Source organism: Pipistrellus kuhlii, unplaced genomic scaffold (assembly GCF_014108245.1).
Source record: "Pipistrellus kuhlii isolate mPipKuh1 unplaced genomic scaffold, mPipKuh1.p scaffold_m20_p_8, whole genome shotgun sequence".
Taxonomy (NCBI): Eukaryota; Metazoa; Chordata; class Mammalia; order Chiroptera; family Vespertilionidae; genus Pipistrellus; species Pipistrellus kuhlii.
The window spans coordinates 38,020,542-38,040,992 of NW_023425584.1; the positions used below are offsets into that span (position 1 = coordinate 38,020,542).

General features: G+C 39.0%; 1 protein-coding gene across 4 annotated transcripts; it reads right to left on the reverse strand.

The window, feature by feature from the left end:
- Positions 1 to 1,058: 1,058 nt before the first annotated feature.
- On the reverse strand, positions 1,059 to 20,206 carry PGRMC2 (progesterone receptor membrane component 2). 4 transcript variants are annotated; one of them, XR_006740632.1, is made up of 6 exons: positions 19,754 to 20,206; positions 10,076 to 10,231; positions 4,742 to 4,986; positions 4,145 to 4,230; positions 2,733 to 2,856; positions 1,059 to 1,125 (listed from the first exon to the last, which is right to left on the reverse strand). XR_006740632.1 is itself a non-coding variant. In XM_036424521.2 (4 exons), exons 1-4 carry the CDS (start codon positions 20,169 to 20,171, stop codon positions 8,188 to 8,190), a joined length of 612 nt encoding a protein of 203 aa, XP_036280414.1. In that variant the 5' UTR covers positions 20,172 to 20,205; the 3' UTR covers positions 6,929 to 8,187. The 4 variants fall into 4 exon arrangements, 2 of the variants coding, with proteins under 2 accessions (XP_036280414.1, XP_036280413.1); XR_006740631.1 differs by lacking the exon at positions 1,059 to 1,125 and having other exon boundaries at positions 1,338 to 2,856; XM_036424521.2 differs by lacking the exons at positions 1,059 to 1,125; positions 2,733 to 2,856; positions 4,145 to 4,230; positions 4,742 to 4,986 and adding exons at positions 6,929 to 8,197; positions 8,319 to 8,346 and having other exon boundaries at positions 19,754 to 20,205.
- Between the last annotated feature and the right edge of the window lie 245 nt (positions 20,207 to 20,451).

Sequence of the window (20,451 nt, forward strand, 5' to 3'; positions counted from 1 at the left end):
TTGAAATCATTGTATGGAAAATGAGATGAAGTAATTTTTAAAAGGTAGATTTTATGATAATAACTAATCTTTTATAGGGTTTATGACTTGCCAGACACTGTTTTAAGTGCTTTGCAGAAATGAACCCATTTGATCCTCAAAAAAACTCAATGGATTGGGCACTATTAGAATCTCTTAAAAATTTGAGAACTGGGGCATGGAGAAGTGAATCTCTTGCCTAAAGTCACACAGCTAGGATTTAAACCTAGGAAGTCTGTCTACAGATTCTGGAACCCAAGCTTTGCACTATTTCCACAGGTACAGCTACATGAATATATCACACTTAGAAAAAAGGTCAGGAGGATGCACTAAACAAAACCATGGTTGTTGTTGGGCAGCATTAATTCAATATTACATTAGCTGCAATATTTTAGGGTTTTCCCCCACAAAGAGAGTGATTTTGTTACTTCTTCTATAACTTAAAAATTATTTTAAAGACCAATGTTGGGCCAAAACCGGTTTGGCTCAGTGGATAGAGCGTCGGCCTGCAGACTGAAAGGTCCCAGGTTCAATTTGGTCAAGGGCATGTACCTTGGTTGCAGGCACATCCCCAATGGGGGGTGTGCAAGAGGCAGCTGATCGATGATTCTCTCTCATCAATGTTTCTAACTCTCTATCCCTCTCTCTTCCTCTCTGTAAAAAATCAATAAAATATATATATATATAAAAAGATCAATGTTGGGGTCAATTTAAGTATTTTGAATAAAACTACACATTATGCTCTTCTACTTTTTACACTGTCCTTAGCATCATTAAGAGCAGGACTGTGGCCGAAACCAGTTTGGCTCAGTGGTAGAGCGTCAGTCTGCGGACTGAAAGGTCCCAGGCTTGATTCAGGTCAAGGGTATGTACATTGGTTGCAGGCACATCCCCGGTAGGTCGATGTTTCTCTCTCATCGACTTTACTAGCTCTCTATCTCTTTCCCTTCCTCTCTGTAAAAAATCAATAAAATATATTAAAAAAAAAAGAAAAAAAAAAAAAAAAAAAAAGGCAGGACTGTGTTCATCTTTCCACTTGGGCAGTCTCATGACCTCTGATGAAATCTTATTTCAGAGAGGAGATGAAAAGTTATCTCAGATTTTTATCTGAAACAATGGGAGATATATTTATAGAAGTATTACACTTCATGGCTGAAATGCCTTTCAGAGTTTAGAGATTGCATATGAGATGAAGTATTAAGTATTGAATAAAGAAAGACTTGTCATTTAATCATGAAAATGAACTAAAACTTTAAAAATATCTTATGTGCCAACAATTACAAAATAGTACTGTATTAGGGTTCACCGGAGACATAGACTGATAGATGAGAAAATATTTTAAGGAATTGCTCACACAATTGTGGGGGCTGGTAAGTCTGACATTTATAGGCCAATCCAGCTGGAAATCCAGGTAAGAGTTGATGTACAGCCTTGAGTCCAATCTACAGGGCAGGTCAGCAGGCTGAAAACTCAGGCAGGAGTTCTCTGTTGCAGTCTTGAGGCAGAATTGCTTCTTTTTTGGGAAACCTCACTCTTTGCTCCTAACATCTTTAACTGATTGGATGAAACTCACCCACATTATGAAGGATAGTTTCACTGATTGTAAATGTTAATTACATATATCTAGACTAGTGTTTAACCTAACAACTGGGCATTATGGAGTAGCCAAGATGACATGTAGTTAACCATAACTAAATTCCAATTTGAACTAAGTTCTGACTGCTCAAGAATATGTTAAATATGTAAGATTTTTACATTTAGGATGATTGCAGCTTTAATTTGCCTTAAGAGACTCAGTCATGTGAGGAAAGTCTTTGAATAGTACATTTGCAATATATTTAGCTATTCTAATCATTAGTTGGGATTTTTTGTTTGTTTTATAAGAGAACATTTATTTGGTAATCACAGAGGAAGAATTAATTCCTAAAAGAAATGGGCTTAGGAAACAAGTTATAGAGGTAAAGGAAGGGCCCTTGGAGCTTGGGAATGAGGAAGCCAAGGTTAATATGCCTGGGGTAGGGAGGGAGAAGGGAGAGGAAAAGGCACAAGCCTGGGTGTAATCCCACTGTCAGGAGAGTGAGCACCCTAATCATTAGTTTTGCTTAATACAAGTTGGGTTATGAGATGATCCCGAATTATTTTATGGCAGTTGAAATAAGGTTAACTAAAACAATGTAGACACATCTTTGAAGCTAAATGGCACTGAATTCTTTACTGCAATGTAGCATTTTCAATTTTGCTCCTAGAGTTAACGTATGCACAATCTGTTTACTGTTCTGAAATGAAGGTGCTCAGTAATGAGACGTTTTCAATTTAATATAGTCATACTATTCCATCTTTCACATCTCATCCAGCGATTATATTATGCAAATGATTTCAGGATAACCTCCACCTGATGGGAGTCCAGATTCTAAATAGAGTTTGGCATGTGAGAATATTAACAAATATGACCTGACTCCTGACATTATAGCTGAACTTTAATATTGCATTGATGCTATCCCTAAATAAATCAATACTTTGTTCCTGATCGACTGTGGGAAACATTTTTCAGATTTAGGACTATCAATTTAACAAAAGGTTATTTCAATTGTTAGTTTAAATTAGAAAGTTGTATGCCACCTGAAAAGATACTTGAATGTCTTTCTACCTGTCAAGTAGATGAAGGGAATATGTAGTATATGCCATGGAGTTGATGGCCTTTATCTTGTTCTCACCTGTGACACAGATACTTAGTCCCTTTTAACAAATGAGGAAAAGGAGGCTCAGACACTTGCTCGAGGTCACAAAAAACACAGCACACCCCCTTCGAAGTTTAAACTCTTTCCGCTACAGACACAGCTGAAACACAGAAAGAATTAACAGTTTGTTGTTATATTTCTCACATAAAAGGCTACGTATTCCTCTTACCTTGCTTTTCTCTTTTAGCACAGTTGTGAGGGCAAAGTAAGGCATTGCTTTTTAGGCAAATGTAGTAGGCTGGACTGTCTTCATTATACTTTGATTACACTGCAGTTTGTCTTTGGCAAGATCAAACTTAAACTTGCTTCTCACTTCAACTTGTCTTTTTCTAAATGATAATTGAAAGAGACTAGGAGCTGCAGTGTGCTCTAATGCGATGGTGGGAGGACATTTCAGAGGAGAGCAAGGACTCCCTGGGTAGGATTTCAAAGGCATTGATGAGTGCTTTTAGTTATGAAGAAAATAATTGGGAGTCCTTTCCTTTTCTCCATTTTTCTTTTCATTACCCCAGAGAGCCTGTAAGCTGTAGTTGCTGCAAAACACTTCTAACTAGCTAGTCACTCAGGTCTGGGTTGCGCTCTAGTCAGATGTCAGGTAGACAAATCTGTGCTTTGCAGTCATACAACATGGCTAGATATTTATAAGATAGCACAGTTCTATCCTTGAATTATATTCATTAACTGACAGGGAACTAGAGATCATTTAGTTCACTGGTTTTCCAACTTTATTCTTTAAAAAAACATATTTTGATTGATTTCAGAGACAAAGGAGGAGAGGGAGAGAGAAAAACCAATGATGGGAGAGAATCACTGATTGGTTGCCTCCTGTATGCCCCACACTGGGGATTGAGCCCATAACCGGGCATGTGCCTTTGACTGGATTTGAACCCAGGACCCTTCGGTCTGCAGGCCTATGGTATATCCACTGAGCCAAAATGGCTAAGGCTCCAATTTTTTTTATAGCACAAAAACTGTTTAAATTCTTTGACATGGTTTAATTTTAAAAAGACAGTTCTTTCACAGCATAAAATGTGGGCTAAAATTTTAGGTTGCTGAAAAATTCTTTGCCCAAGGAACAATTTATCCTCATATAATTAAAGCCTAATATGCAAATTGTCCCCTTGACTGGGAGTCTGACTGCTTGCTATGACATGCGCCGACCACAGGGGTGATGGGGGGGTCGGGCCATACAAAACACAGCAGGTATTGGCCATGTGGATCTGGCAGCAGGCAGCAGAGGAGGCACTGTTGGCCTTGATGGGCCCCAATAAGAGTGGGACTGCGGTGGAATGCTGGAGCAGGTGAGTGGGCAGGGAAACGAGGTCAAATTTAAACCGCCAACAGGGGCTGGAATTTGATAAGACAAGAAGGGAGGTAGGAAGGCCTACCTGTAGCTCTTTGACAGAATATCAAGAGCAGGAGCATGACTGGATGGATGGCTCAAGTCTGAAGTCTTGGCAAGTAGAGTATGATCCTGTATACATAAAAAGGGATGGAGAAAGATGTAGGAAAAGGTTAGCTTTGCTTAACTCTTGACTTTTGGGTTCTTATTAATCCTTTTCTGTATTCTGAACATATTACTTTTATAACTAGGCAAAAGCAGTTATTTTACTTTTTAAACTTTCCCTCAATTTTCTTTAAGCTAAATTGATACTATACCCTATATGGAATTTCCTACATTTTTTTTTTAAAGCAACAAACTTCCTTTAATTTATTCATAAGTGGTCTGTGGCTACCATAAAAATCTAAAATACATAACAATGGCAAGCATTTGGTAACAAATTCAAAGAAACAGATATTGAAGGCTGGAAACATGTTAATTCATATAATGTAACGAGAGCACAAAGATCTGACAAAGATCTGTCATATTGGGAGGCAGAATTTCCTACATTTTAATTCAAAATTGTATTTGGGAGCAATATCATGTACTAGTAGCCATTAAAATCATGCCTTCAAAAGAAATATGCATTTATCAGTCTTCTTACACTGAACTTCATGATTTGATATAATAGGGTCCTATGCAGACACAGCAAGGTAGAAAAATCTCTTGGGATTAAACCAGTATTCACAGCACTTCAAGCACTCTCTTGAATGGAGTAATCATAGGCAACGCAATGTGCTCAGTCACAGGTGATGGTAGAACAAATGCAAAGCACAGGGTCTCCTTGTCTGACACAGGAGTGTGTTGAGGAGACAGGCTTTTCTGACACTGACTGAGGATGAGCCTTCTCTGAAAACAGTAAAGAAAGGTTGGGTGGCCTTTAATTGAACTCTCTTGCCACAACAAACATATCATAATCTGTGTGATTAATATCACCTACCAAATTGATAACTGACCTTTATGAAACATACACAAAAGCTATCGATGAGCTTTTGCTTTTAATTCACTGGAGAAAAAAGATCTACCACTGTAATACTGACTTATTTCTACTATGCTCAAAGCAACTTAAAAGCATCTAGAATTACTATGAGGAAAACATAACCTTAACTCCACACAAGGTTTTAAAAATCTGCCTGTAGCTGAATGGGTTTATTTCCTTGTAGAGAGAAACTGACTAGTACACACGTATAGATTTCACCTGAGAAACATGCAGACTTGGAGCTGCTATCAAAATATAAAAACCTGAGCAAAAGTTAATTTTCAATCATACAGGTTTTTATGTGAGACTGACTTTTAACTCAGGAAGTTTTAGAAGTGATACAAAGTGAAATACAGGGAATCAAACCCAAATTATCCAAGAAAAAGCTCAATTTCTCTTTTAAGTGGTTGTCAAAGATGGACAATATATTTGAAAAGATCAGTGTGATATTTCTCAAACATGCCTGATTATAAGAATTGCCTCAGTACTTTAAAATAAGAGTCTGAGACCTGTTCTCTTTCGATTCTAGCCCAGTGGGTGTTGGTTTGAATTGGAATCCAAGGTTTTGTATTTTTAGCATCCCAAGTTGTTCTAATAATCAGGCAAGTTAGGGAAATAGTGGCTAAGGGGAAAACAACGGTAACAATACCATCACAGCTCCTTTCCCCATATTCAAAACCTGCCCAACACACTGCCTGAAAATGAGAAACACTCAACTGAAAATGAGGAATTGTCTGTAGAACATGGTTTATTTTGAGTCCAAAACACAAAATTACTCATTTTTCTTAACATACTATATAATTTCCACTGCATGAATATTTAGTGTTTCTGTATTCACAAGTATATATTTCTGAACTTTAGGCTCAAATGATTCACATATATATGAATATGTGTATTCATATATATATTCATATTATATATTAATACAGAAGACAAATACTTTAACAAATCTGTTTAGAAAATATTTTACATAAAAACACACAAAGCATTTACTAGCATTCTTCATCTTTACAACCAGTCTTCAGCTAAGATTTGGCTGAAGTCTATCATTTTCTACAAAACATTCCAAGACTAAATATGATAGAATGTAGTACATTAAACCCTCACTTAACATCATTGATAGGTTCTGCAACTTTAAGTGACATATAATGAAACCAGTTTTACCATAGGCTAATTGATATTAAACAACACATAAGTTCTACAGCATCTCCTCAACCTCATAATGAAAACAATGTTTTTCGAGGACCTGCTGTATTTTACATACGTTCACTTGTTATTGCAATTAAAGTTCCCCTTTCTTTGATGGCTTGAGAGCATTTATCATACTAATAATGCAATAGAAGACTTCTTTAATTCACGACTTATGAAATTTGTCTTTTTTGGTATAATTTATCCCTAAGCAAGAACCAAATAGTCATGATGAAATCACGTATCTGACATAAAAGAGCTTTTTCAAACTAACAAGAGAAGCATTTAATACCTATTGTTATAATACCCTAATTGTTTTGTGTCCAATAGCAACCACCTGGAGTGCTGTTAATTCTAGTATTAGTTGGCATCAAAATATAAAGTAAGAATATGTACATTTTTTTATATATCAATTCTTACCTGAATAATCTCAGATTTCTTGAGAGTGTTCCACAAAGTGGAATTTCTTCCTAAAGTTATAGTGAATGTGGTACAATGTGTACAACTTGGTTAACCAGTCTTTGCTTTTTCATTTCCAAGACTTTTCCTCATCTTGAATCAAATGCACAATCTTGACTACCACATAATGCACTGGCTTAGTATATAAAGTCCAACTCAAGCTTATTTTGGTTTATTTTACATGCTTTATTAAAACAGTACTGGTATTTACATATCTGCAGAGTCCCTCCCAAGGCGCTCTCACACATTAAGACACACCCATACAACATCCATACTACGGCCCCATGGACTCACACTAGTGAGCTGTGAGGGTCAGAGTCCTAAAATTAGGGAGCTGTTGGGGGATAGAGTTGTTGATTTGGTTTTCTTTTCTTTTTTTTCCTTTTTTTTGAAAAAAGCATGGGGGAATGCATTTGGCCATTAAAATGCTAATTAAGTTTGTGTATATTAACATATATGGCAGTAACACTGAATATTCCTTTTACATTCTATATACACAGAATGACAAGGTTTTGCGGTCAACAGAAGATTCCAACTTCGGTCTCAATGCTGCTTGTAGTGACTTCTGAATTCACATAGGGGCTTTCCCTAAAAATAATTCAAGTCTATGTAAGTGAAATAAGGCACAAGTAATATTGATTTGATCTAGGTAAAGGGAAGGGATGAAAACTAGTTTCAAATGATCTTACTGTTGGAGTTCTTTAACTTAAAATCCACTTGAAATCCTGTCTCCTAATATGCAAAGATTTCTTAGAATGAAGTTTTGTTTGTTTTTTCCCTTTTCCCTGACAAAGCCCAAAAATAAAAGTTTGGGAATTCACATTTGCATGTTTCAGTAGCCTAAACCAGCAGTCGCCAACCAGTGGTCTGCAAAGTCCAAAAGGTTGGAGACGGTCTAAACGACTCAAATTGATATGCACCCTGCCTTCTCCAGCCCAGGTCTCCTCCCTCTCAATACCAAAACAAAAGCACAGCAAAGGAAATAGGAGTCCCTTGTTGTTTTTGAGATTTGTATACTTAAGTAGCAAATACATATCTGGTTGTCTTTGATTTTTTTAAAAATAAGAAAAGCAACCTTGTAACTTTCTTGCTCTATAAAAAATAATTCCTGTCTTCTTTTCAGGATGATGAAGCCCCAACCAGACATTACAAACAACTGTAACAAATGAGTTTGGCAGCATAAATAATGTCTAGTTTCCAAAACTTCATAGTGAGATTCATTTAGCTTGTACACAATCTGTTGAATGTTTTTTGCAGCAGGTGAACCAAACCCAAAGACGCTGGACATTCTGTGAAAGGGAGTAAGAAGGCCCCTGACTTTAGTTGTTTACAAAGTTCAGTCCTGTTTATTGTGATCCTTGGTATCTTCTTCATCTGTATATTCTGACGGTTCTTCTCCTGGTTTTAGCAGTCTGCCTACATAATCATATTTTTCTGAAAGACATCAAAAGAAAATCAGTAGCAATAAAATGTTTCACTATTCCATTGTACAGCACAGAAGGCACTTGCTTCTTCTGGAATGATATAGAATAAGCTACATTTTCCTACTGCTCACCTTGGCTGGTCTTTGTACTCACGTAAGGCTTGAATAAAAGAAAACAGAATTAGGGAATTTATGAAACTTGGGAATTGTGCTTTGCAGGAGAGTGCTCCATACTACCACTTCGAATCAAGGACACTGTATCACAATCACTTAAGAGAGTTTAAAAAATATATTATGTATGTTCAGAACTGATCTTGGAGCTACTTATCCAGGCTCTTGGGTTAGGCCTGGAGAGAGATATGTAGTCTTAATCTGGTCTAACTTTTTTGTGTACTATGGGTCTTAGAATAGTTCTTTAAATCTTTTTTTTTTTTTAAATATATTTTATTGATTTTTTACAGAGAGGAAGAGAGAGAGATACAGATTTAGAAACATCTATCAGCTGCCTCCTGCACACCCCCTACCGGGGATGTGCCCGCAACCCATGTACATGCCCTTGACCGGAATCGAACCCGGGACCTTTCAGTCCCCAAGCCAACGCTCTATCCATTGAGCCAAACCAGTCTCGGCTTTAAATCTTAATAGCCCAAAATATAAAGAAACAAGTTGGCAATGAGGGAATTTCCAAGTTATTTAAAATCTATAGGTATATCAGGGTTTATATAGAACTGAGATGAAATAAAAATGTACTATTCTTTTTTCTATTAAATTCTCCTCTTAGATCTGTTACATTACTTGTTTTTTGAATTCTCACCCGAGGATATTTTTCCTTTGATTTTTTAAATTTATTTAAAATATATATATATTTTATTGATTTTTTACAGAGAGGAAGGGAGAGAGAGAGAGAGAGCTAGAAACATCGATTAGAGAGAGACATCAACCAGCTGCCTCCTGCACATCCCTTACCCGGGATATGCCTGCAACCAATGTAGATGCCCTTGACTGGAATTGAACCCGGGACCCTTCAGTCCGCAGGCTGAGGCTCTAACAATTGAGCCAAACCGGTTTCGGGTTTTTTTTTAAGGGAAAGACAGAAACACGGATGTGAGGGAAACACATCAATTGGTTGCTTCCTGCACTCGCCCTGATCTGGGCCTAGGCCCGGTAGGAACCTGCAACCGATGTACACGTCCTTGACTGGAATTGAACCTGGGACCTTTCGGTCCACAGGCCAATGCTCTACCCACTGAGCAAAACTGGTAGGACTACATTACTTGTTTTTATGTTACCAGGTGTTTCATGTAGAACATTGCTATGTCCAAGGTGATACACAGTCAGTAATTTCTTGGTTAGAAATTTGAACCTATGTTAATTGAATTAACTCACAAACCAAGAGGATAAGATAGGACTGCTTTTTGCAGTAGAACTAGTACAAGTGCCAAGAAGCTAGAAGAACTGTTCCAAAGGATCCAAAGGTCACATAGATCCAAAGTGTCACATAGGTGGTAGTAATTGATGTCGCGAGGGTATAAGGAGAAATGAGATTTTCCCCATATAGCTGGATGGTAAGATAATCAATTAGAATAAATAATTATATTAGTAACCAGCTCAGTTTTAAACATAAGCCTATATATTTTTTAAAACTATGCCTTAATAAACAAGCCTTATACCACTCAAGGTATTACAATTTTTGTTAGACTTATAGTTTGTAACAAGTCAATGTTTAAATATAGATTTTATAAATCATATGTAACAATCATTTATTTTATCAAATAATGATAGTGATGAAAACATATGGGATCCTTGGGCTCCTAAAGAATGTGAAATAGCATTCACTTTCTTTGGCCAAAGACTGAGTATTTCCAAAGAACCCCAAGAAATGAAGGTACCTTTAAACTGCATTTCCCATTCTCGGACACTTTCCATTTGTACAGCATTCAAATCTGATAGATCATCATATTCATCTTTAAGTGCATCTTTATCTAGGCAAAATGTCGCCAGTCCTCTGGAGGCGTCCCTACCAGCAAATATTCCATATGGACCCGCTGTGGGGGAAAAAGAAATTATATTTAGATAGCCTAACAATATTTTAAAGCGTCTCAAAGGAAAAAGCCAAAAAAAAGAAACTTAATAATGACTCATATTTGGTAACAGCCTTAACTTCAAAACATGCACAGGTACTAGATAGGATGAGAGGAAATTTCTTGGAATCTGCCTTTTGACCAAAATAAAGTCTTTCACTGAAAATGGAAACCTTAAATTTCACTTATTTCATATACCCCAAAACTTGTAATCAATGATGAAGATAATGCTGTGCCAGGGGGAGAATAGATTATTTCAACAATTAGGTTTGGAAGCTAGTTGGCTTCCAAATGATGCTTTACTGTTTGTTATTAATTGTGGCATCTAAAAATAACTGACAGAACATCCACTGGTAAGAATTATGTAAAGACTCAAGTGATTGTGAATCTAAAACATTTTCCCCCCCTACCCAATGTAGGTTGAAAGTCTGAGGACAGAGACTGAATCATCTTTGTATCTTCACTGACTACTTCAGTGCCCAATCCATGTGTGATGTTCAACAATTCTTTGCTAAATAAATGGCCTGATAAAAAATATGACCCGTTTTCAAAATAAATACCACCCAATTACTATAATATACTCATAATTACCTATATAAACTATGAAATGTTATTAAAGAAAATAATGGTTTTCATTTACCATGACTTTTGGAAAACAGTGGCTTTATAAAGAACAGTTCTTCTGATTGACACATAATAATTAACATTTTGTCCAAGGAATTAGGAACCACCCTCTTTAAGGAGGAATGGCATGATTTATATGCTGTTGAAGTGAGCCATTCCCAAAGTTTGTCCTTGAGAGCAAAAACTATCTTACTCATCTCTGTATCCTCAATGCCTAGCACAGTGCCTGGCATGAAGTAGGAACATGATACATTTCTTCCAAATGAATTAGTTACAATTTCAAATAAAGAGAAATTAGCTTTTGACCCTTTAAACAGATTCACTTATGGTAAGCAAAGTCTACACCTACTTTAAGTATAGATTAAAAAAAGAGACTTGTTATTTAAAATATATACTAATATGACTGAAACAACCTAATTTTCTATATCAAGAAATTGGTTAAATAAATATTAATATGTTAACTTAATGTAGTATACACCTACCAAAGAGAATGAGGTAACTATATGTACAGACATAGAGGTCTATGATATATTAACTGAAAAATGCAATTCAGAAAAACATGCAGACATATGTAAATATAATACACACACACACACACACACACACACACACACACACACACACACACGAGGCCTGATGCATGAAATTCGTGCAAGGGGTTCGGCCTTCACAGCCCTGGCTTCATCCAGAAGGTTATTCTGCTGTACGATCGAATTAGCATATTAGCCTGTTACTATATAGGACTAGAGGTCCAATGTATGAAATTTGTGCATGAGTAGGGTCCCTAGACCCGGTCGGTGATCAGAACTAATCTGAGGGGCGACCAGCAGGGCAATCAGGGGGCACCCCCTGGCACCCATGTTGGTCAGCCTGGTGCCATCTGCTCTCTGGCCCCAACCCCCGCCGCCAGTCACCTCCCTCTACGGGGCAACCGTTGGAGCAATTAGGGGCCCCCCTGCTGACACCCACCTTGGCTGGCCTGGGGCCTGTGGGCAGCTCCGGCGATGAGTGTCTGCCCCCTGGTGGTCAGTGCATGTCATAGCAACCGGTCATTCCACCGGTCATTCTGCTGTTCAGTCGATTTGCATATTAGGCTTTTATTATATACGATTATGATTCACTCTGAATTAAAGAATATACATGTATGCACACTTTAAACTCTGCATATGCATGGAAAACACCAGGAAGAATACAGACCAAACACTTAACAGTGGCAATATTTCTGGGGAATGGAGGAGAAATCTTTACTTCATTTAATTGGTAAGGTCTGGCTATTGAAAAATTTATTTAAAAAATAATCTTTCAAGAGTTTTCTCTCTTTATGTTAGGTTGCAGACTTTTTCATTTAAAATGTTATTTTAAGAATTACGTACTAATAAATATTTCCAAAATATGTTAATTATTTCCTGAGACTGAAAGTTATCCATACATGACAGAGGTAATGTGTTTTTTTAAAAATATACTTTTTATTGATTTTTTTACAGAGAGGAAGGGAGAGGGACAGAGTTAGAAACATCTATGAGAGAGAAACATCAATCAGCTGCCTCCTGTATACCCCCTACTGGGGATGTGCCCGCAACCAAGGTACATGCCCATGACTGGAATTGAACTTCAGACCCTTCAGTCCGCAGGCCGATGCTCTATACACTGAGCCAAACCGGTTTCAGATGACAGAAGTAATTTAGAGAAAATAATTTTAAAACCAGAATTACTGGCTTAACTGAACAACAGAATGGTAAGAGAGCTCCCATCCAGTTAACTGTATAAAGTATTTTCTAATGAGAAGTAAACAAGTAGAAAAAACTGGAAATTCCTTGATTTTTAAATTAGCAGAATAATGATTATATCCACAACACATTGGAAATATTTAGGAAATTAAAGGTTATGAGTCACAAAAGCATTTGTACCTTTTAGATAATTCAAATTTTTAAATAGACAAAAATCTAAACATTACTTTGGATGATAGAAACCACTGCACCATAAAGAATGTAAGAAACTCATTGTCTGAAAAGTTTACTATATGTACCTAAAAGTGGTTCTTTTAAATAATATTTAAAAGTAGCACTGTTACTCTACAGTTAAAATTTCTACAACCCAGGGCTCAAAGAACATCACAGAAAATATCCCAAGATACAAAAAGATACTGATTGCTGAAGGAAAATTTGCAATGAAAATTATAAACTACATAAAGAAACACCATGGAGGAGTGAGTACATTTAACAGATGTGAGAACGGCATCCCAAGAATAATAGTAGCAGTTTAAAGAATAATAGTATGTTTGCTTATCATTATTAAGAAATTGAGATAGGTCAAAAGGAAAGATTAACTGACATGATGGAAAGAATGAAAAGATAATGTGTATCTGAGCTCCAGAGGAAGGACTAAGGAGAACGGGAGAAGCAATAATTGAGAAAAAAATGGGTTCACATTTTCTAAAACAAATGAAAGGTACACATCTTCAGATTTTTAGTAGAGTCTGAAATAAATTGCTGCCTGGACAAATCCTAGTGAAAGAGAACTCCAAAACAGGAGGCCTTGTAGCTCAGTCAGTAGCTTAGACTGTCCAGTTTTGCCAAGGTTGTGGGCTTGACCTCCCGCCCCCATTCCCCCCACCTCAGGGCAAAACACAAGAATCAACCAATGAATAAATACATAACTGGAACAACAAAATAATGTTTCTTTCTCCCCTTACCGGCTTTCTAAAATCAATTAAAAAAAAACACACAAAAGGGAAAAAGTCTCAACTATAACAAGTTCTCAATGTTGTCCATAGGTTCTTGGAAACTGTGACTCTAAGTGAAATGATGTACAACAAAACCAATTTTATCACAAGTTAACTGACATAAGCAAGAGTTAAGTTCCTATGACATATTGTATTTCTAGTCAGGAAAACATCACCAAAATTCGAAATAAAGACTCAAACCACTTATAATATTAAACACTGAAATAAATGTGAGCTATATGTAATTTAAGAAAGATGAATAAAACAAGAGAATTCTTTTCAACCCAAGTGTTGGACATGTCCCCCATTCATCACAGGACTGCTCACACCCACATTCACTCAGACCAGCACAATGAAGACACACCAATTCATCTAACATGCACATCTTTGGGATGTAAGAAGAAACCAGAGTCGCTAGAGAAAATCCATGGGAAGAATACACAAACTTCAAAAACAAGTTTTTTTCTCATCAACGTTATAACAAAATAAAGTTGAACAAAATAGTTATCTGAGGACCTGCTATACAACCAAAGGGAAAAGACATATTAAAGGAATGAAAAACAAACCAAAAGTAGACTAAAAGAAGTAGCAGACAGTGGCATAACACCACTTAAGATTTTAGGTACAATATCTACAATTATACTATCATTCCAGAGTGAGGGAAGATAGAAACAGAATGTTTTCTTTTTCTAGCAATGACATAACTATAGGATGTACTCCATTAAAATGAAAACTGAACCCTGAAGAAATAAGATGCAATAGACAACAGTGAATAAAGAAAATAACTACATTGACTATAGATAAAAAGGCAATAATAATTTAAACAACGTGGGGGTGAAGTTTAAAAAAATACAGTGGAACTAAGAGTCTAATATCAGTAACACTGAGCCAGACCAACCAGGTCACTGTTCGATTCCCAGTCAAGGCAAGAATGGGCCTTTGCTCTGGCCAGAGACGCCTTTTTGCCTATACACAGTCCAGGGACCCAGAGCCCCTGAGTGGCTGAGGTGATGAGGAATGCCTACGTCATCGCCATGGCAACGGCACAAGTGCCCCCCCCCCCCCAGCCTGCATATGCGAACTAACCTGCCATCTTTGTTGGATTAATTTGCATACCCATCCATGATTGGCTGGTGGGTGTCACAAAGGTGTGGTCAATTAGCATGTTACTCTTTTATTATGTAGACTAGTGGCCTGGTGCATGAAATTCATGTACATTATTAACATCTATCAACTGTCTCCTGCACACTCCCCACTAGGGATGTGCTGGCAACCAAGGTACATGCCCTTGACCAGAATCGAACCTGGGACCTAACAGTCCGCAGGCTGATGCTCTATCCACTGAGCCAAACCGGTCTCGGCTTAAATAAATCTTTATTGTTCAGATTATTATACTTGTTCCTCTCTTCTTCCTCCCATAGCTCCCCTCCACCCAGTTCCCACCTCACCCTCTGCCCTTACCCCCCACCCCCACACTGTCCTCATTCATAGGTGTACAATTTTTGTCCAGTCTCTTCCTGCACCCCCCATACTCCCCCCACCTGAGAATTGTCAGTCAATTATTTCCTCTAATTAAAAGAAGAATAATTAGAGGAAATAGTTTAATATTGCTATTTGCCCTTTATAATAGAAGTGTCAGAGATAAAAGAAAATTGGTAAAATGTATATGAAAACCTTTCTCCTGTCAGAGAGTCAAGTCCCCACCCACCCACATGTGCCTCAAAACTGCATGAGACCCAAATCTGGCCGACCTCTGCCCACAATGGGCTAGATCCAGACCTGGCCAGTCCCATCCTTGTCAAGCCCCTTCAGGCAGGGGATGTAGCCTCAGGTCCCCTGCCCTAGCACTGGGGCTGGGGGTGTGGCCTGAATTCCCCTGTCAAGCCTCATGAGGGTAGGAAAGGGTGCAGCCTCAGGTCCCTGCTGATTGCTCATTAAGGTTCCTTATGGGAACTTGGCTTCAGCTCTGGGTGCATCCACCTTTGTGATGGAGTGATGGTCAATTAGCATATTCCCTCTTTATTAGATAGGATAGTATTTAACATAAATACAATTCCCTCAAATGTTGAACTCAGGGTGCCAATCTAGCAGGCACTGTAGAAAAAACTAGTATGTATACATTTGAGAAGATTATTAAAATCCATCAGAAAACTAAGCTGATCCTTTTATTTTATAGGTAAATAATGGATGTGAATGGACTTTAAGCCCTAACAACAGACCCAGTTGGCTTCAAAACAAGAAGCTGGGATGTGAGCTGGTGGTGTCAATTAACACATCCATGATGGAGTAGGGCAGGTTGGGCCTGGTCTGTATGTTATAACTTTTGCTTCTATTGCAGTTTTGTAAACTAGAAGTGAACATGTTGAAGATAAAGCTAAAACAACAACAACAACACAAAAACCACTTAAAAGGCACATGTGTTCCTTTCTCCAACTCCCAAATATTAGACATCTCATCCAGTACTTCTTATAAATGACTTATTTCCCACCCCTCCCCCCCAATGTAACTTAAAAGTTAAGTTGAAGAAAATACAGAGTTGGTATATATCAAAATACTTTACGTAGAATAAGGGAGAAGCAATATACCTACATTTCAGAAATGTGGGATAAACAATTAGAAAGGTAAATTGTAAAATCTCTTGCCATACTAAATAAAAACATTGTTTTTAGTAGAGTTCCATTGCAGTAATATTAAATCATTTAAAATTATACTATCTGTTTGAATCTTCCTAATCTATTGATTCTGGAAACCTGTGAAATTATGTTGTGATACAATGGGAGAGGATGGCTTGTGAAGCCAGTTCACTGGATTTGATCTCTAGCTTTGCCATTTACTAAATATGTGGGCAAACTTCTTGGAGTTTATTTTCACATTGGTAAAATGATAATATCTTCAGAGATGGAAATACCCTATAGATTTCACTGTTCAATAAGAGCACTGTGGCTACTGAGAGGAACTCAATTCAAAATTACATTTAATCTAATTAATTTTTAAGAGCAATATGTGGCTTGTGGCTATCATATTGGACAGTACAATGGAAAGCCATGAAAGTGTGTTTCTTTGAGGCTTTAAATGCTTATGGGAACTAGGAGAGGGTATAAAAAAACAGCGGTAAGATAGATTCTCAACAAGTTTATCCCCAAAACTGAAATAGTGTAGATAGCCTTGGTGGTGAAATATGTCTATATTTCAATGCCATGTCTGTGTGAGCCTAGCAAATTTATCCAAAATACTGAAACCTCAGACTCCTGAAGGACAGGAACACCTACTAACCTCTCTGAGGCATTGTGCAGATGACAAATTAATGGATCCGATATAGTAGGTGCTTAATAAATCTGGTTTTCTTTCTCCTCCCACATTTTATTTTCTCACATGACCACTTTCTTCACATGCTGGCCAAGTGCTTGAACTGTTACTAAATTTAATATTGACAAATATAGTTAATGCCACCTGTTTGCCAACATGAGTGATCCACTAAATTGTCACTATTTATTTTTTAAAAGAATCTGAACTTTAAAAATGACCAACAATGTATCCTCAACATAGAAAAAAGAAAATATTCTTTAACTCTAAAACCATTATTATAAAATGGAAGTAGGTATTGCCTACGTATGGCATAAAAACTAGGCTTTCTGGCACCCTTAGTTCATTCTTTTAAGCTATTAAGATTCTCAGATAAGGATTACTGCTTCTGAATTATTCAGCTACAAAACTGCTTAATTGATTTGAGGATGAAAATAAAAACTTAAACCAAAACAGAACTTATATATGATATATAGAAATTTGGCTACAAAATTTTTGCAAAGTGCTATATCTTTTACATATTCCAAGCCCATAAGATGAGCCAGCTCTTTAAGGTTCCTTTTAATAATAAAATATTCCTAATGTCTTTATTATGTTGTTGATAAATAAATACCTAGAATAAAATAATTGTCTATAATTCTTAAGCTGGGTATTGGTGGAAGCTAACATAAAGCTGACTTTCTAGGCTGTTATCTGAGTCGTCCCCTCACTGCTCAAGCCACAGGAAGGCTATCTACATTACACCTATGACTCTTATCTTAATTTTTAATTTCTGTTGCAGAACATTTGCTGCTGGAGGCTGCCAAACTGTGTCGATGACTGTCCCTCTTAGCTATTTTCAGATGGTGGCAAGGCATAATGTGTAAGGACAAATATGCTTATTTGCATTAAAACTTTGGTTGCTTCACTGTCAATTTAGACAAGGGGCTACAAAGGCAGATCTTTTAGATTGGTATGCTCCATATTATATCATAAGTCTAAACCTGAACACAATTTCTAAGCACTGAACTCACATTTTAATATCAATGGGGGGAAAACTTTAGATACAAATACCATGTAAATCTTGACTAAAAAATAAAAAGGACTAATTTGGTCTGTGCATCTATTACTGTACTTTGGCCCTATTTTCTTGTCTCACATGCTCTTAAGTAAATAAGTAAATAACAAAAAGTACTAACCATTTCAGCTGTTTTTCTTATTCATATAAGTAGAAGCAAATACTTGACAAGCTATCTGGTTCTTAGTATGGCTGAATGTAGACATATACACAAAAATCCAAGCGACTAAGATAATAGTTTGATACATAAAATCTCCCATTTCTTATCTCTATTCTAATTAACAAACTACACACCAAAACACTTCTTTTCCAGCCACAAAGCACTGAAATCATAGGTATATATTAGCAGGTGTCAATAAATCTCATGCACCAACAGGCTGAGTCAAATAGGAAACCAATTAGTTTTTAAGACTTGCCAACCTCCTTGACTTCAAGGCTTGACGTACTCTTTTTGAACTCACTAGGTCTCTAATTTCATTACTACACTTTTATTGTCACTTTTTATGAAGTTTAGAATTAATTACTACACAGCCAGGAAGTACGATGTTGCTCAATTTCATGGTACACTAGCAGGATCCAACTGAAGCTTACTGGCATAATCTTAAGTATAAGCTATAACCACATACTAAAAGAAGGGTTTCTACACCAACTATCCCACACACACGGTTCTCTGAAAGCAAAGTTCAACTTGCAGAACTGGTGCATGAGGGATAATGAATTTATAGCTTTTTAACGTGCTTTTTTTTTTCTCCTCTGTGAAAACACATTATCAACGTGTATTTGAATACTTGCTTTCGTGCTACAAAAAAAGAGAAAGAAAAAGAGAAGGGAGAGAGGGAGAGAGGGAAAGAAGAAGAAGAAGAAGAAGAAGAAGAAGAAGGAGGAGGAGGAGGAGGAGGAGGAGGAGGAGGAGGAGGAGGAGGAGGAGGAGGAGAAGGAGGAGAAGGAGAAAAAGAGAGAGAGAGAGAGAGAGAGAGAGAGAGAGAGAGAGAGAGAGAGAGGGAGAGAGAGAACATATCAGACTGACATGCCTGCTGGGTGTTTGAGCTCCACCCCCAAAACTCTGGGCGAATACCCTTGCTAGTCTTAACTTAAGATCTTCATTCTGGTCTGCCCTCATCCCACATAGTACATTGTTAATCTTGGAAAGCATCTCCATACAAAAACTGTTTGTTTTTAAAAAGTCTGAGGTGTTGTTGATATGCCCAGATTTCACAGACTACGGGGCTGGGACTTGGAGCTACGTGTACTAAAACGTGGCCTTATGGAGAGTAGTAGTGGGGAAAGGGAGATCAGTGGCAAAGAGAGTAGAGAGAGAGAGAAAAGCTGTGAACTTCAGGGCCTAGAATTTCAGGTCCCCCCTTTAGAAATCGCCCCTGCCTGCTGCCCTCACCCATCCCAGGAGTCAGAGAGCTCCGCAAAGCTTTGAGGGGTCAGGCGTGATTGGCGACAACCAAGCGGGTTTTGAAAAAAATTCAGCCCAAAACAAGGCGGCGAGTAGAAAAGAGATGGGATTACATGATGAAAGCTGAGAGCTGCTTCCTGGGGGGCAATCCTGGGCCCCCGACTTGAGGGGACAAGCTGGCGGTGCCCGCGGCCGGGGGTGTGCGCGGGGCGGGCCGTCCCAGGTGCGGCGGCGAAGGCGCGGAGGTCCAGGCTCGGAGGAGGCTGGGTCCGGGCTGGGCCAGCTCACCCGGCGCCCGGGGGGCCTCCCCATCAAAAGGGGGTAGCGCCTGAGGGCCAGGGGGGGTCCTCCCCTGCCCTTCCAGCTCCTCCTTACCGGGACCGTAGAACTTGCTGCCTTTGGTCACATCGAAGACTTTCCCATTGACCGCGAGCAGGATGCGCGGGGTGCGGGACCCGTCGAACTGGCGCAGCTGCTCCAAGCTGAAGTCGCGCTTCTTCATGCGCGGCAGAGCGGCTGCGGGGCTCTCCTCGCCCGCCCCGGCCCCGGCGCCCAGACCCCGCCGCCCCCAGCGCACCCACAGCCGGTAGGCCCCCAGCAGCACCAGCGCCACCAGCGCCACGTTCAGCAGCATCTCCCCGCCCCCCGTCAGCAGCGCCAACGCCGCTGCCGCCCAGCCGCCCCCTTCTGCCACCACTCCCGCGCCGCCCGGGCTCCCGCTGCCGCCTTCCCTGCCGCTCTCGCTGCCACTCCCCAGGGTGCCTAGCTTCACGTCCCCATCACCCGCCGCCATCACTGCCCGCCAGCGCCTGCCTCCTAAGTCCCCGCCCCCTTGCCCTCCCCCAACCCCGGTACGCCCCGCCCACCAGGCCTCCCAGCCAATAACGTGGGGCAGGGGGCGGGGCAACTCCGGCTCCCGATTGGCTGTTGACGGGGTAACGTTGTCTAAGGATCTTCCTTCCCCGCCCCTTTTTTTGCTGGCCGCGCTCGCGTGCAACGCCCCGCCCACCTCGCCCCACACTTCCCGGCTCTCTGAAGTAGAGGAGGCGGGGCCGGACCGGATCACATAGGTA